The sequence below is a fragment of the Pseudomyrmex gracilis genome, unplaced genomic scaffold (genome assembly GCF_002006095.1).
Source record: "Pseudomyrmex gracilis isolate BER0280 unplaced genomic scaffold, ASM200609v1 scaffold_1686, whole genome shotgun sequence".
NCBI lineage: Eukaryota > Metazoa > Arthropoda > Insecta > Hymenoptera > Formicidae > Pseudomyrmex > Pseudomyrmex gracilis.
The window spans coordinates 3906-22571 of record NW_018022270.1 but is presented as its reverse complement, the minus strand read 5'-3'; the positions used below and the strand labels follow the sequence as shown (position 1 = coordinate 22571).

Here is an 18666-nt window from a genome sequence, read left to right as displayed (position 1 = left end):
TTTTATTAAACCTAATTTAAATAACTATCTTTTGGAGAACAAACATAATAGACTTTAACTTATCACATTTAACATTTTATAACTACAAATGATTAACTAACATAAATACTCATAAAATACTAAACAATATTACATAATATAAATTCTTCTATTAATGTTATACAGTTATATAGGTAAATACTATAAGTTTATTTAGCGTGTGATACGTATATTTATATATTTATGTATGCTATACATAAATATACATATATGTCGATACGTATATATACGTATCGACTCGCGTGTATATAAGTATTACATTGTAATGAAGAAACGAATTAAAGAATAGAATCAACAATTTTAGTACATATTAAACTCCGAAAAGTATATGTCGTTTTCATTTTAATTATAATCAGCAGGTTTTGATATCATAAATTAAAACTTTTTTAAAAAAGTGAATACAACTACTTATATATATAGTAAATTCTTTTAACAAAAATCATTTGCTTACATGCAAAAAAGACACATCATTAAAAGAAAATTTATTTTCTCATATGTTTGTAATTAAAAACATACTGGGGTCTAGAAAGAATTATAGCTTGCATTTCATTTAAGAAACTACGACGATTTTCAACTTTTTTTTTAATGACATCGAGAACACGTGGATCCTAAAACAGATTACAAAATGTAGTTTAGTATAAAATTATATGTACTTGTGCATAATTTTGATTAAGATCTACACAAAACTATATTTCTAATAAAAATGATAAAAAAACTACTAGTTTACATATATACAATAGGCTATATCTGAAAAAAAAACAGAAAATGAAACGCACACTTCCAAAAAAATATTAAATATAAAAATATTTTATATATAGTGTCTTCGATTTTAATGTTTTAAATTAAAATAATACGTTATATAATTTATAAATACATTTACCATGTAATGTATATCCGACAGTTTATTTAAGAATACTTCGTTACTAATCTGAAAAAATCATGTGCTCACTTAGTGTGATTTACTTATATTGTGTAACAACATTCACTTATTACATATTAGTTATTTGTTTTTTATATCACAGGAATTACGAATATAAAATCCACAACAGACACATTGTTACCCGTATAAATACATACGTATATATACATGTATATAATATAAAAAAATTTGGTTTTACATATTTATCTACAAGAAATAAGTAAGATCATACATCATACCATCGACAGGTCGTCGTCGGAATATATGTTGTTAATAATACAATTTAGTATTGCTAGTATGTTCACGTCTCTATGAAAACAAAATAAAAGATGTATAAGTAATATCAAAACTTACTAATATGTTATACAAAATAATGTGAGACAACAATGTTTGATCCAAAACATAAAAAGTAATGTAAAAAATATGCACATTATGTAAAGTAACTATTCGTATGAAATATATTGTATGAATATTTGTATGAACTGTTATACTGTATGAAACTTTTTATACATATTTACAACCTGTTTACCTTCCTATTCCAAGTTCTAGTCCGAATTGTATACTAGCTAGCCCTGAATAATTTTTCGAATGCAAAGCAAAAATAGTGAAAAGTAAAGAAACAGTAACACTTTTCTTTGCATTTACAATATTTTCACTGTTACCAGTTTTGGCACGTAAACTATTTCCAGGTCTTGGTACCGAATTACCAAGGTTGGGTAGTGTCTAGTTAAAAAGATAAAAGTTAAGTTAAAAAGTTAAAAAGTTAAATAAGTTTAACTTTATCTAGTTACATTTTTAGACTCTTATCTTTTAACTTTATTTAGTTATATTTTATCGGTAACTAGTAACTTTTTATTTCAACTCTCTTGAATCTACTATAGCCATAAGAATTTTTATTTGTTTGCATACAAAACGGAACATATTTCGTCGTATGATCATAATTAATTTTACATGTTTATAGGCCGAAAAATTCGACCAATCACAAAGCTCAGAATGATTCGTTTTATATGCAAATAAATTCGTACGTGTTTGAGAATTGAGCCAATAAACGCTGGTCGTAAAATCCAACGCAATTCACGTAATCGTCAGTGTTTACGATTGTAAGACGTTTATAAGATGCGTTCCGTTTCATATACGCGCATTTGTCCATAGTAAACATTACGTATAGTATATAGATCATGTGCGCATATGTTAAAAAAACGGAATGTTCATAGCATGCTGCAGCAAAAAAGGGGATGCGCGCAACAGCTGACAACAGCAGGGGTATGTTCCAAAATCCTACTTTGATTACCAAAAACTATAATACACGTGACGTGAAATATAGCATTTTTTTCATTATATGTAAGATTAAAACACTGTAAATGTTTGTAATTATTTGTAAGACTAAATAACTAAAATCATGAAAAAAAATGTAACTTTTAACTTGTTAATTTTTTTTTTATTAACTTAACTTTTAATCAATTAATGCCATTATGGATTAACTTATATCTTAACTAAATAAAATTTTTTAAACCTTTAACTGTAACTTAACTTAACTAAAAAAAAAATTTAACTTACCCAACCTTGCGAATTACGATCAAGAAAAGACATCAAATTATACATATACTCGTATTTTTTACAGCAAGGTAAAAATTCAAAGAAATCTTCTTCTTTTCCTTGTGTCTGGTATATGTTGAAAATGTTTTGCCACAAAGCAGATTTATTATAAGGGACAGTTTCTAACATTAATCCTTGGCAATATATCCATTTCTGCCAACTTGGCAACAGTCTGCAAGTAAAAAACCATATTATTTCACTAAAACATATATAACACTATTAATAAAATATAAAGTCAGTAGCAAGAAGACGTTTTTGTAACATATACGGACGTCACCTTGCCATTAAGAAAGTAAAATAAATTAACCTGTTTTGCGCAGGATTATAAAAATGCCACTCTAACGTTCGATTAACATGTTCTTTGCACATTGAACCACCGAAAATGCATGTCCATTTTAAAACTTCATGATAGAATTGATTACTGACACTATTCTCCGACCAATGTGTATGTGATTCATCATTAAGAAACCTATTCAATATTGCTCGAAGTTTATCCTATAAAAGCAAGATATGTTTAGTAACATATCTTGTGTAAATGCCTAAGGTTTCTTAATATTTAAATATTTAACGATAATTTTGTATTTCTTATTGCTTCATATCTAAGAAATTTTATTTTATACTATTTTTGACACACATATTATTATATAACATCCGTGTTTATTTGTTTTTAAATTATATTTATGTTCGTACAGATTACAGAATTCTTCTTTCATTTTCTATCTCTATCTATTGCTTATACTTGTTTTAAAAACATCTGTTTACCCACAAATATAAAATACTATTTGTTGTTCTACATAACACACGTAGATTATATTCTCTGAACTGTATCATATTCTGTGTCAAAACGACAAATAATCTACTTTCATGTACCCAATACATTTTTATATACATGTATAAANATACAGTTGTAATTCAAGAAATTACAGAGCTTTCTTTGTAGGTTATTTATGGACAAAAAGTACACTGAGAACTAAGAATATAAATTGCAACCAATGTTAGCAATATTTTATTATTCGAAGAAACTTGTAAATCTTTAAATTTACTTTCTTTGCGATATTTTGACAAATTACAATGTGCAAGTTTTAAGTAAAGAATTACTTCTTTGAAACCTTTACTGATTTTTTTTTATTTTGCAGCTTTATGCAATGGTCTTTTGATTGGACATACTTCTACCTAAAAGTACCGTATACCAAAAGTGGAGATTTTGTCGTTCATTAAACAAGAATTCCATTTATTCATGCATTTTATCAGATGTGTGATTTACGAGAACAAACGGTGAAAACGATATTAAATTAATAATTTTGTGACTACTTGCATATTTCTGTACTATATTGATATTATTTGACTTTTGTGAGCTACTTTTACATGAAGTGTGAATATTGGTGAGCACTTATTAACCCTTTGCACTCGAGAGGTGAGTCTCACTCACCACGCGATTTTATGCCGCAACTCGAGAGGTGACTGTCGCTCACCACTGCGTACGCTGCGGTAACTTTAAGTATTAAAATATAAAAGTTTTGTATGTTACTTTGCGTGTGTAATCATTTTATGTTAGCGGTAGTAAAGTCACGAAAAGCGCTACGAAACGTCTCGAGTTGCTGGTAGGTCCGCGCGGAAACGGCCTCGAGTGCAAAGGGTTAATATTGTATATGTCATTTTTTGAACTATAATACTGCGCTTGTGTGAAGTCAGTTTTTTATGTGTACAATGTTGTATGGTCAATCTAGTAGATATTACAACGTGGTAGTTATTTTTTATTATGTAGGTAGATTCTACTACATATTATTTAAGTATAATTACTGTAGAATATATATTTTTTATGTTATCGACTAAAGTAGCACTAATGCGAATTATTTATATAAACGATCCGTAGTATATATATTTTATAAGTAAGTTAATAAACTTTTTAAAAATTGATTAATGATGATCTATCAATTATTTAATTTCTTAAAGTACTGTAATACTATGTACCTTGATAGTTCTGGAAGCAACACTTTCTGGAAACGGAACAATCTTTGACATGTTTTCAAGAGCAAAAAATATAGGATACCACATTATGTAGGAATTGTTTGCATTAAATATACTACTTGCAATTTCAAGATATATGAAATATATCTTGAAATCACTATTATCTGAAGTAGAATTGTCGTTATATTCTGTATTTTGCACCAAAAAATAAAAAGCATCGTCTAATATTTGTGCTACAGTGACATCATTTAAATCTGTAATCTTTAGATCACCAGATTGTAAGGAAAAAGCAATGTTTGTCCAAGAATCACTGTCATAGTTGACGCGATAACCTACAAAAAATAAAGGTTTAGAAATACTGATAGTGAGAAACAAAGGAAAAGAAACAATTACTCTACAAAAATAGTGAATATTTTTAATACACTATATGTATAATAAAGAGATACGTGATAATTCGCATGTATGTTATTACATTACCAGCGGAGTTCGCGACAATGACAAACTCATTTTTATTACTCAGCGATGAATGGATATATTTTTTGTAAGGTGTTAAAATATCATTATACGTAACAGTACTTTCTCTCTGTACTATTTTTGTAACAGACACAGGTATCCACCAATTAAGTTCGCACTGCTTTTTGTTATCAACGGTAAAACAGTCTATGACAGACATTACTANCTGTGTATCATTGTGTCGGTTTATTTGTAACACAGGATAACCAACTTGTGTTGTCCATGAAGTTATTATTTTTTTTATCTCTGTCGTAAGGTAGACAGAGTTATATAAGATAGATGCTTCATAATTTTCGTCCCACAACTTATCAAAAATTGGCTGTTCATTATGTATATTATCTGTGGTATTCTCACTGACAACAAATATCGTAATACGAAACATAAACGTAATGCTTGAAGTAAATCTCAAAAAAAAATATTTAATGATTGTTATAATGACTTTACGAGTAATGAAAAAATTGTTTAACTAAAAAATGTCGCACTACTTTGTACTCCAATGATTGGTAAATACTTACGTGTTATAATATAAGTTTACGGCCTGTTTAAACATAGAAGTATATAAGAAATCTTGTTCAAATAAGGTACCGAGCATATAAAAGGTGCTGAATGCTACAACAAAGTTTATAGTGGTAAAGTTTTCACAGTTTATTAACACAAGTATGTATAGTAATGAATAATATGTAGTAGTAAGTAATAACTACATAACACACTGTTACTTTTTTAAACACAAAGAAAAAAGTGTAAATGTACTTTTATATCGATGTTTGAAAATGTTCGCCTACAATATATAAGATAGAAATACAACTGACCATTTGCATACTATTTCTAATACATTGTAGAAATATATACCACTATCTCATAGTGCTTTGTCTATTATTTTGTGAACGTGACGTTCATTAATTAGTTGTATTCAAGAAATTTATTTCTCTTACCTTTTTGTCGCCACATTTTTCTAAGTGTTGAATTTAAAGCTGTAAACGATTTTTCTAGAATTCCAAAATCATACGTACTAAATGCTTCTGCATAATTCAAAAAGTTTCGTCGTGTCTGGACCACAATTGACTTCATTGAACTCTATCAACAGTTTTAATAATTATGTAAGTATAGTGCGTAAGTATCTACTATAATAATGTATTAAAGTTTTCATATAAATCGCAATGTTATTTTTCATTAAACAAATAAAACAAATAAACAAAATTAGTAATAACACAATAATCAAGAAAATATATATGTATGGTATTTCCTACACATTCACATAATCATCTGTTTATATGCTTTTCTAATATATTCAACTGCGTATATCTTCAATATAAGTAAAACAACTATAAATAATACTACTGTTACAGAAACTGTCTCAAACTACGTCTAACAATATGACACATTTTAATTAAAAAAAATGTATAATACTTTTTTTTACTTCTCACATTTATATTTATGCACAATTATCTATAATAAAACTGCACAATATTAACCTTGTTCCAAATATAAACTCCAAATACTGTTGAAAATCCTTCGATAAACCAAGAATCCGATTGTCTAAATGCAGCTACCCACTCACTGAACATTTCTTGTATCACATTTCGTGCTATGAAACATGTTACTTCTCGTCTTTTAATAAGGGAATCTACTTTGCTGTTGTATATACTGTTAACTTCACTGAAAATAAAAATAGATGTTACTGAAAGTACATTCTTCTCGTACTGTTAGAAAGTTTTCTATAAGTTCAAATTTGTATCGTGAGTTATGCATCTCACCTCAAAAAAACAAATCCAGGGGTTATCATACTTTCGTAACGAGTAGAGGTGAAAGGCAGTAGCACGTAATTAACATGCGACCGTGGTATGCTATCGTTCCACATGTTTCTGAGACTTATGAAGATATCAAGAAGAACAGTTTTTGCATAGTATGTGTCATTTCTCATCTTTAAGTTGCGTGTAATAGTAATGTTATTTCCCATTCTAGTAAGTGTCACTTTTAATACATTCGGTATGACAACAAATGCAACAAAATGCGTGGATATTAGAGGCGTGGTGAAAAATGTTGTTTGGATCGCATTAATTACCGAAATAGAATAGTCAATAAACATGTTCGAAAGAACTGTTTCACTGCGTTTGTGTATAAGTTGAATGGTAAATCTAGCCTTGGTAGCTGGATGTTCCCAATATGGAAAAATCAATTCATTTGGAATACGTGATAAAATTAAAAATCTACATAATAAAACAAAAATATTGCGATACATAAGTACAGTATATAATAAATATATTACGTTACTTAAAGTGTTGTTTTAGTAGTAAACCTTTCTTAATCATATTTAAAGAGAACAAATGTAGACCTACTAGAATAAAAGTCTATTTTGAAATAAAGACGAGTTTCATAAAAATGTTTATTTTTTAAATGTATTATAACATGACTTTATAAAATTACTAACTGTAAACGTCATTCTATAAAATAGTAGTATTATGTCATGTAACTTAAAAAACTGTATGTAGCAATATTTAAAAGGAAAAATATCTGTTAAATAATATTTTGAAAATGTTTTGTAGAAATAAATTTTGCCTATAATTGTCATTGTAGTATAATAATTTCAAAAGTATAAAACTAATAGTATGTAGTATAATAGCTTTGTATGTGCACTTACTCTTTCGTTCCAGTTTGACTAATGTACGGGTCAACCGTGACGACCTCCGTTAAATTACATTTATACATCGAAGTTATCACATATTTTCCAGATCTTACGGGTTTTTCCAGTTGTTTAAGTATAAACACGTTTGGAGGAATTTTGTTTCGTTTTATGGGATTAATATCCACATTTTTGAATCGATTTTTGTTAGTAGTTACCTCTGATACAGTAACTTCCCAATGTGATATATAGTCATACAGAATTTCAGTTTCAACAAACAGAGTATGTATAGAACAATAACGTCCGATTTGTAATCGTATGTCTTTTTGTTCACATGACACGTTTAGCACAACGGTAGAATGAATGGTAAAAGAGGTGTTTTGTCTTTCTAAAGAAATAGTATAATTTATCGGTTGTATACACTGCGATGTCCGAGGCAAATTTGCGTCAGTGGAAGAAGCAACTCCAGTGACAGATATTAAGCATATTGCTCCGAAGACTATAAGCATCTGCATAATGCGTATCTACAAAATTATTTTGCTTGTTAAACAAGAAATATTGATACACATTAAAACGAAACTTTCACGCAAACATTTCTTATAAAACAACAGACTTTTGCAAACATTAACAAAACATTTTTAAGAAATCGTCTGAATATTGTATGTAGTATTCATTTTAAAGAGAAGAACTACTTGCTTCCATGCTTCTATATCACCCAAACAATATAATGCGCTTGTGAGATATTATTAAATCTATGATTTTTTATATTTAACTGACCGATATTTGCATACGATTAGAGACACAGAAAGAAATAATATTTTTTAATAGTGCAACAAGAAGTGCAATTTTCCAAATAACAATATAAAAAAAAAAACTTACTATCTTTTGTATAGTGAAATTCAATGCATAAGACATAAATTTCGTATGAATATTATTGCGAACTACTAGTACACAAAATCGAAAACGTAACATTAGCGCGATCTTCACTCTTCAAAAAATCTTCGAAAACTAAGAACCGATCGTTTTTGTGGCATAAAATCTTATTTCTATCACGCATACTCATCACACTATGTGTCACGAGTGTAATGTTCCCATTCCGACATACACAAGGACGATTAAGAAAACAAAGTATAAGGAACACAAGTATAAAGATTAATTGTATACTTCACGCGTTTTCCACAAAATTCAATCTTATTGCGACAAACAAACTTAGAAAAATGTGATCAAAAAAAATGTTTACTGTTTTAGTTGTTCAGTGTAATTTGTTTAGTTTTTAGAGCGTTTTAAATTATAATCTGTGTATTACAATAGTAAACAAAAATTGTTTTTATAAATTGTATGAATATTTTATGTATTATTTACTACATTTTAAAGATGATAGAGCGGAGCATTTTAGTAATTGCTTTGCTGCTTTTATATTGCAAAACCAGTATAATACGCTCTCGAAATAATAAATCTGTGACTTATGATATTTACTGTTCAATATTTGCATACAGTTAGAAACATAGAAAGAAATAATATGTTTTAACAATTGAAGTTTCCCAAAAAGCAACATAAAACAATAAAGTCTTACCATCTTCTATATATAGTGAAATCCAATGCATTAAAACATAAATCTCGCGTATGAATATTATTGCGAACTACTAGTACACAAGATCAAAAACGTATCATTTGCGCGATCTTAACTCTTCGAGAAATCCTCGAAAACTAAGAAACGATCGTTCCTGTGAAATAATATCTACATGTTACGATGTAAACATCTAAGGTGGGAAAAACAACCTTATTTTGTTTTCTTCTACGTACATATATGATGATAGAAATAATGGTTTTAAATGTTTTTCACGGTTTAAACGTTACAAGTTTATATAATAATGTAATTTTACGTATACAAAATGTTTTATTTCATCTTAAGTACAAGAAGAAACAGTGGGAACATGTTCACAGTTGATTATATGTATAAACATGTGGTTTATTCAGTGTGATTAAATTACAAAATGTTTCGTCCGTGAGATTCGGTCTTTATCGATTGTCTAAAGTAAGGTGTTAAATTAATTTAACAAATTAATGAGTTCTAATCAAGTGAATTATGTAAGTATACAAGTGTGTAATTACCTACAATAATGGTCGAATTTTTTTGTGTTTAAAACAGAAATGGGTTTATTGACTAAGTTTAGAAATGTTTTCTGTTTTGAACACAGAAATTTTTGACGCCGATTGATGACGTCACGTTCACTGCGAGCGTGTAGTTTTGGATAGCTTTTTTCTTCAACATATATGTTCTCTTTCTCTCTCTATAATCTCGCCAATGTGCTCTAAAATCTAAGATTCAATAGAACATATTTCAAATGTAGACAGTCAAATGTATTCGAGGCTTTGTAGTCAAGCACATGAAATTATTCGCGCGCGCTTAATAACTCGTTTATATTGCGTATATTTGTTTTGACACACCTCGAAGAAAAATAAAGACTTCTGTTAGTTTCAACACAAAAACAGTATTGCAAAGAAATATTATTGTAACCTTGAATGAAGTTTGTAACGGCTGAAAAAGAATTGCTATCGAAGAGTGTTGACTCGAAAGGTCCGTCCAGAAGCTATTGAGCGATTTATTTGTCGCGAAAATTCGATCGTGGCTATCGAAGAGCACTTGCCCCACGATTCGACTCTTAAGAAGCTATAGGAAGATTACCACAAAAGAACAGACGGTACGGAGTGCTATCGGAGCGCTAAAGTACTTGTTTAAAATACAGAGACTGGGAATGCGCTTAGCTCCAAAATATCCGCGTGCTATCGGAGATTCGCTCGGTCGTCAAACAAATTTCTTTTCCTTGCGAGCAATAAGTCTCGTGAAATTAGAAATCGTGTGACTGCTTTGAATAGGCGGAATAATATTTGCGAACGGCTGAGTGTGATCAGCTGGTAACAAAGCCGTTAATACAAAGTCGCGTGATTCATCGCCTGACTGCCGTATGGAATCTGGCTGCGACTTACAATACAGCAATTTTGAACAAATTCCGATTCGGCATATCGCGCCGGAAACTCCGTATATAAAAATTATAGCGTCAATATATTGACGCTATCGTCTCGCGAGTCTGCAACACACCTGTCGTTCTTGGAAACTTATCATCCTTTAAAGATTTGTTTTCGTACGGCAATTTTCGAATTTCTTACTCATTTTCCATTAAAACTTAATAACAAAATTATTCAGGTTTTACTTGAGTTATCTTGTCCTTACGTATGGCGCGAGAACATTTGTGAAGTAGTACGAGTACATATTCATTGTTTATGCGTAAAAGAAAATATCGCAAATATTGTGACAAATGTGTCTCGATTCTATTACCTTTTTTCTGAATATTTAGCACAGCAGTAGAATTGACGGGAAGAAAAGTGTTTTGTTTTTCTTAAGAAATAGTATAAATTTATCGGTTGCATACATTGCGATGTCCGAAACAAATTCTCATCAGAGAAAGAAGCAACTCCGGTGACAAACATTAAGCTTATTGTTCCGAAGAATATAAATATCTGAGTAATAAGTTAATACAAAATTAATTTGCTTGTTAAACAAAAAAAACAAAAACATATTAAAACTCAACTTTTACAAAATTATTATAAAACTATTATAAAATACTACACTTTTACAGTATCAAATACAAAAACATCAATTATTGATGTGTGTGACCGGTATATAAATATGTTTAATTATAATCTATAATGACACTTGTCTCTATTACACGTACACATCACAATATTTGCCACGATTGTCGTGTTCCCAATCCGACATACAAAAAAAAACGATTAACACAATAAAGCATAAAGAACACAAAGAAAAAACTTAATTGTATACTACACATTTTTCACAAAATTTGATATTATTTTACTAAACAAAATTAGAAAAATTTAATCGATAAAACTGTTTACTTCAGTTGTAAGCGCGTTTTAAATTATAATTTGTGTATTCCAACATTACACAAAAAATTTCGTAAGCAATCGTATGAATAGTGTATGTAGTATTTATCATATTTTAAAAATAATAGACCGTAAAGTTTTAGTAATTGCTACTTTTATATCACAAACACAGTATAATACACTTTTGAGATAAGAAATTTATGACTTATGTTATTTACTGTCATATATTCGCATACAGTTAGAAACACACAGAAAGAAATAATATTTTAAACCAATTGAAATTTTTCGAAAAATAATATAAAAAAATAAGGACTTACCATCTTCTATATAATAGAATTCAATGCATTAAGACAGAAATCTTGCATGAATAATATTGTGAACTCCTAGTAAAATCAAAAACGTATCGTTTGCGCGATCTTCACTCTTCGAGAAATCATCGAAAACTAAGAAACGATCGTTCTGTGAAATACTATCTACATGTTGCGATGTAAACATCTGAGGTGAGAAAAACGACCTTATTTTCATTTCTTCGACGAACATATATGATGATAGAAATAACGGTTTTAAATATATTTCACGGTTTAAACGTACAAATTCATATAAGAATACAATTTAATATATACAGAACTTTTTATTTCATTTCAAGTACAAGAAAACACAGGCCAGTGAGATAACGTTCACAGGTGATCGTGTGTAAAAACTTGGTTTCTTTGATTGGATTGAATTACAAAATGTTTCGTCCGAAAAGAATTCAATCTTTATCGATTATCTAAAGCGATTAAATTAACAAAAGAATGAATCCTAATCAAGTGTATTAAGTAATTATACAAGTGTGTAATTACTTACAATAATGGTCGAAGTTTTGTGTATTTAAAACAGAAATGTGTGCTTGGAACACAGAAATTTGACGCCGATTGATGACGTCACGTTCAGTGCGTGCGTGTAGTTTCGGATAGCTTTTCTCTCTTCAACATGTTTTCTTTCTCAATATATGTTTTCTTTCTCTCTAAAATCTCGTTGATGTGCTCTTAAGGGCCTTCTACAATAAGATAATAGTAATACATTAGAAGTCAGAAGCAAGAAATTGACTAATCACAATCGATTATTCTTCTGTGATTTGACTGTGATTGGTCAATTTTTTGCTTCTGACTTCTGATTTATTACTAATATCTCATTGTAGAAGGCCCTTTAAATGTAAGATTCAATAGAACACATTTCAAATGTAGACAATCAAACGCAATCGTAACTTTATGATCAAGTACATAAAAGCGCTAAATAACTTGTTTATATTGCGTATATTTGTTTTATCACGTTCCGAAGCAAAATGAAAACACTTGTGTTATTTCCAACAAAATTTATATTACAAAAAAATTTTATTGTTTCTTTACTGAATTTTGTGACGGCTGAAAGAAAAGTCTATCTGAGAGTGTTGATTCTAAAGGTTTGTCCAAAAAGTACTTAAAATATCGCAAAACTTTGATCGTGGTTATCGAAAAGCTCCACGATTTGACTCTCTTTTTTTCTCTCTCTCTTTCTCTCTCTCTCGAAAAGCTATAGGAAGATCACTTAGAAGGACAGACGATACAAGGTGCTATCAGAGCGAGAGATGCTACATTACTTGTTTAAAATACAAAATTTATCGAAACGCGATTAGCGCTAAAATATCCGTGTGCTATCGGAAACTATTTCGATCATCGAGCGAATTCTCATACTTGAAAGCAATAAGTCGCGTTATATTGAAAATCGTGTGACTCCTTTGAATATGCAGAATAATATTTGCAAACGGCAGCATGCGATCACCTGTTGACAAGACCGTTGATAAGAAGTCGCGTGAGCTATCGGATGACTGTATGAAATTTGCCTACGACTACAATACAGCAATTTTGAACGAAGTCTGATTCGGCATACCGCTCGGGAAACTTTGTACATAAAAACTTTAGCGTCAATATATTGAACTCTTGTGATTTTGCAACACACCTGTCGTTTTTAAGACTCTATCGTTTTTTATAAGAACTTTAACGTTGGATGCCATTTCTCGTAAGTCTCACCTGTTCCATTGAAACTGAATAACAAAACTATCCATACACACAACACACATACACACAATTATCACTTGATTTACCTAGTCTTAACGTATTGCGCGAGACCATTTCTTAAGTACATATGTATTTTGTTGTAATCGTTTTATTTAAACAAAGTTTATTTTCATGGTACTTTATTCTGGTGTTTCTTCTTATTACCTTTATATTCTGTTGGTTACATCATCGATTAAACTGTGTTGTTGTCAATTAAACTCAACTTAATACTCTAGAAATTAGTACACGCTGCAGTATTTCGTTCAGAACTGTTTTACTATCAGAATCTTAAAGTAAAACACCGCCATTATTCCGCCCTTCTTTGGTAGATTGAGTAGCAATGTATGAGGTATATAATAAAATAAATATACTATCTATCAAAATATACAAATTAAGAAATTCGGTTTGTATATATTATACCAGTAAGATTGCGCAAATCAACACACACATACAACATACATTCTAAAATATTTCACACAAGTCTGGCAGAAATATTAAATTATGAAAAAGAAGCGAAGTGACCAGGTTGAACTAAGAAAAAGAGCTTTGTGCAAAGAACAACAAAGACAATGTTACATCAAATATGCTAACACATTGTGAAAAGGTAGTATATCTTCGTTTTACATTGTTAATGTTTATTATTTGTACATTAAACATAAAGTGTCTTCCGTTGTTAAGTACTTTTGTCGGTTGCTTACGCGTAAAAAAAATCGCTCTTATCATATAACTTGGATTAGATAGTGTTACTTTGTTTTCTGAATACTCAATCTTTCAAATGTGACATAATCGTAAAAGCTGAAGCTACATACTTTTGCATACTGCATAACACATAAGTATATCCACGATTTAGCACTTTCCAGACTAAGATATAAGAGTGGAAATCTTTGAGTGATTCTTTTTTATTTATGCGTTCTGCTACAATCCGTTTTGTGGGTCGCAGAAAGTACAATAAAAGAGTCATTTTCTGGCCTTTCTTTGATAAACTTTGCATACATAAGGAACCTATTCAGAGGAACATAATCACATGTTTGCTTCTACTTGATACTTATATGAAGGAAATCGGCAGAACGCAAACGCAATGTGAGACGCAAATGCATGATATATGTGTTCACACGTAATTTTATTGAACCTAATTGCATAGTCAAAACAATTACGGAAATGTTAAAAGTAATACAAAACATCTAATGCAAATAATATTTTTCTTTTATCTTCTTTAATAACTATCTTTTTTTAAAACAAACATAATAAATTATTATCACTTAACAGTTTGTAAATACTACTTATTAAGTAACTTTATATTTATATTTGCATAACATTGAACGATATTACATAAAATAAATTTTTCTCTTACTGTCAGTGACTTCTATACTTAGATACTGTGCGTTTAGTTAGCAATGTGTATATTCACATATTTATGTGTGTGCTGTACATAAATATACATATACATAGTCAATGGCGTGTATATAAGTATTACATCTTAATGACGAAACGTATTCATTTTATGAGTACCTCCTTATTACATATTAAAATCCAAAAAATGTATTTCCGCTTTTAATCATAATCAGCAAGTTATGTTATCATAAATTATAACTTATTTAAACAAAAGAAACTTACAATTGAAGATACATTTAACTGGTAAATTCTTTTAACTAAAATCTTTTGTTTACGTACAAAACAACACAAAAAAAACTTTATATTTTCATGTGTTTGTAATTAAAAACATACTGGAGTCTATAACTGATTGATGTTTGTATTTTACTTAAGAAATTACGACGATATTCAACTTTTTCTTTAATAGCATCGAGAACATATGGTTCCTAAAACAGATTACAAAAAGTATTTCAAATAACATCCTGTATACTTGTGAATAACATTGATTAAGACAATATACAAAATATACTTTTAATTGAAAATAATAAAAAAACTAACAGTGTACACATAAACAAAGACTATATCTAAAAACAAAACAGAAAATGTAACGCACAATTCCACACTAATAAGTAAAGTAATAATTTAAAGAATTTACAAGTACCTTTATCATGTATATATGCACCACTTTCTGTAAGAACATTTCGTTAGTAATCTGAAACAATAAAGTGCTCTTATCACTTAGTGCGATTAATTTACATTGTGTAACCACAATCAATATTATATATTAAAAAGTTTGTTTGATATATTTCAAACAATTACGGATACAGGTCACAGCAAAATTTTATGTATCTTTACCAGAGTGACAACATTCGTGTATATAATATATATCTGTACATATAACAAATAAACTTCTGTTTACATATTTATTTACAAGAATTAAGTAAAATCATACAACATACCATCGACAAGTCGTAGTTTGAATATATGTTGTTAATAATACAATTTATTATTGGTAGTATGTTCACGTCTCTATCAAAACAAATAACACAAACGTACAATTAGTATGTAACGTTACTAATAAACATTATAAAAAATAACGTAACAAAACACTGTTTGTTCCGAAAATAAAGGTAATATACAAACTATGCAGATACTGTAAAATACATATTTGTATAAAATATTTTGTATAAAACTTCTTCTACATATAAATTTATTTTTTGTACCTTACTATTCCAGATTCTAATCCAAATCCTATCTCATTTAGCGCTGAATCATTTTTTGAATGCAAAGACAAAATAGTGAAAAGTACAGTAATAGTATCACTTTTCTTTGCAGTTATAATATTTCGAGTGTTATTTGTGTTTGCAGTTAAACTACTTCCAGGTGTTGGTAGAAAGTTACGAGTAAGAAAATAAAGAAAATTATACATATCCTCGTATTTTCTAGAGCAAGGCAAAAATTCTAAGAATTCTTTTTCTTTTTCTTGTGTTTGATATATGTGAAAAATTTTTTGCCACAAAGCAGACTTATCATAAGTGACAGTTTCTAACATTAATCCTTGGCAATATATCCATTTCTGCCAACTTGGCAAAAGTCTGCAAATAGAAACCTATATTATTTCACTTAAACATATATACCGAGTGAGTCCAAGATGCGCACAGAAACAATCGAACATGGCAAGGTGTCAATCAGACACAGTAAGAAACGGACACGACAGACTCAACCAGACACAGTTGCAAAAGGACACAATCTCGCAATTGAACACAATCTTAATCGGACACAGTCGCAATCGGATACAGTCACAATTGGTCACAGTTTCAATCGGACATAAGACAATGTAATACGAAGACATTTTCCATCGGATGCACTAGTATTAAATCAAGATTGTTTCTTTTATGTGGTTTTTGTTCGTGTTGTAGGAACGCAGACAAAAGAGGCAATATGAATGGAATAGTTTTGATTTAATACTAGTGTATCCGTTTGCGACTGTGTTCGATTGGGACTGTGTCCGATTGCGACTGTGTCTGATTAACAACAGAAATATGTAAGGCCGATACGAGCCATTCGCAGGATGTTTGTGCGGAAACTAAGCGTGTACATATATATATATATATACATGTAACGAACTATACTTATAAATTTTTACAAGTATGGTAAGACCGAGGGGTTTTTTTCGCAATATTTTAAAAATTAGTTAGGGGGGTATTTGGGGTATTTCATATGTGAGATGCAAATCTAGCATCCCGTATGATTTTAAGAATTGAGATTTTCAATTCAAAAAATACTTGTAAAAAAATTTATAAGTATAATTCGTTACATGTATATATATATATATATATGTACACGCTTAGTTTCCGCACAAACATCCTGCGAATGGCTCGTATCGGCCTTACATATTTCTGTTGACAATTTCACGAGCGTTAAATCTTTGTGTCTGATTAAGTCTGTCGTGTGTCCGATTCTTATTGCCGTGTCCGTTTGATTCTGTGCGCATCTGGGTCCTCCCCTATATAACAGTACATACAAACTAATTCATTAATGCTATTAGATTTACTTTTTAATCGTAAAAATGTAATAAATCACATGTCAGAGACGCAAGTACAGAAACTATAAGTCCAATAGCAAGACGACGTCTTTGTAACATTAACGAACGTTATCTTGCTATTGAGAAAGTAGAATAACGTACTTGTTTTGTGCAGGATTTTTAAAATGCCACTCTAATATTCCATTAATATATTCTTTGCATTTCAAATCACCAATAATGCATGTCCATTTTAAAACTTCATGATACAATTGATTATTGATACTATTTTCCGAACACTGTGTATATGATATATTATCAAGAAATCTAATCAATATTATCAGAAGCTTTACCTATAAAAGCAAAATATGGTTTATTGTAACATAGTATAAATGCTTAAGGTTCTTCGATATTTAATTATTTAACTTTAAGTAAATTTAATTATAATTTAATTTTTTCTAAATTATATGTATATTGGTAAAGATTATTCATTCTTTTATTTACTATTTATATCTATTGCTTATACTATTTTTTTAAACATTTTTCTACCCACAAATATCAAATACTATTTGTTGTTTTACATAGCACACGAATATTATATTTTCTATAATGACAAAACAACAACTATTCTAGTCTCATGTAAACAATCCAATTTTTTATACATTTATAAACATACAGTTATAACTTAAGAAATTACAGAGTTCTCCTTGTAAGTTATTTCGATAAACAAAAAGTAGACTTGCACTAAGGATAAATATTGCAAACAAATGTTAGAAAATCTTTTATTTGAAAAAATGTTTAAATCCTTAACTTTAATTTTTGCGATAGTTGAACAATTGAAAACAGGTTTTATCTAAGTATCACTTTCTTTACAGAATCCCTTACGAAAAAGAACTACTGCCGGCTGTGTGATTATTACATGCGGCCGTGTGATTAATATGGCGGCTCTGTAATGATCGAGGCGAATATTATTGTATCTGTAATAACTTTTAGCAGCGGAATACAAGCGGACAATACTCGCTCTTTAGATATTATTGGAAAAACTACTGTGTGTAATAACCACTGAGTGTGCGGATCATACGCAGATATTACTAGATATCGCTCATATATATATTATACAGATAAAAATGGTATATTATGA

The 18666-nt window shown here is 29.4% G+C and overlaps 2 protein-coding genes across 7 annotated transcripts in view; both read right to left on the bottom strand.

Annotated features, from left to right (window-relative positions):
- Nucleotides 1-507: 507 nt before the first annotated feature.
- Nucleotides 508-11980, bottom strand: LOC109862372 (aminopeptidase Ey-like). Of its 6 annotated transcripts, XM_020442407.1 has the most exons (15): nucleotides 11876-11980; nucleotides 9768-9974; nucleotides 7674-8179; nucleotides 6790-7242; nucleotides 6508-6691; nucleotides 5968-6109; nucleotides 5551-5644; nucleotides 5000-5388; nucleotides 4526-4854; nucleotides 2862-3049; nucleotides 2516-2726; nucleotides 1488-1681; nucleotides 1198-1267; nucleotides 920-967; nucleotides 508-647 (listed from the first exon to the last, which is right to left on the bottom strand). In XM_020442407.1, the coding sequence occupies exons 3-15, from the start codon at nucleotides 8168-8170 to the stop codon at nucleotides 522-524; spliced, it is 2925 nt and encodes a 974-aa protein (XP_020297996.1). In that variant the 5' UTR covers nucleotides 8171-8179; nucleotides 9768-9974; nucleotides 11876-11980; the 3' UTR covers nucleotides 508-521. The 6 variants fall into 6 exon arrangements, with proteins under 6 accessions (XP_020297996.1, XP_020297993.1, XP_020297994.1 ...); XM_020442404.1 differs by lacking the exon at nucleotides 9768-9974; XM_020442405.1 differs by lacking the exons at nucleotides 9768-9974; nucleotides 11876-11980 and adding an exon at nucleotides 9229-9342.
- Nucleotides 11981-14376: 2396 nt separating this feature from the next.
- The window catches only part of LOC109862373 (aminopeptidase N-like), a 7941-nt gene continuing 3651 nt past the window's right edge, over nucleotides 14377-18666 (bottom strand). The window contains exons 3-8 of the mRNA XM_020442409.1: nucleotides 17691-17878; nucleotides 16228-16446; nucleotides 15964-16033; nucleotides 15666-15716; nucleotides 15359-15450; nucleotides 14377-14494 (exon numbers count right to left, since the gene is read on the bottom strand). Coding sequence (XP_020297998.1) covers nucleotides 14377-14494; nucleotides 15359-15450; nucleotides 15666-15716; nucleotides 15964-16033; nucleotides 16228-16446; nucleotides 17691-17878 — 738 coding nt within the window. The remainder of the gene's footprint in view (nucleotides 14495-15358; nucleotides 15451-15665; nucleotides 15717-15963; nucleotides 16034-16227; nucleotides 16447-17690; nucleotides 17879-18666) is intronic.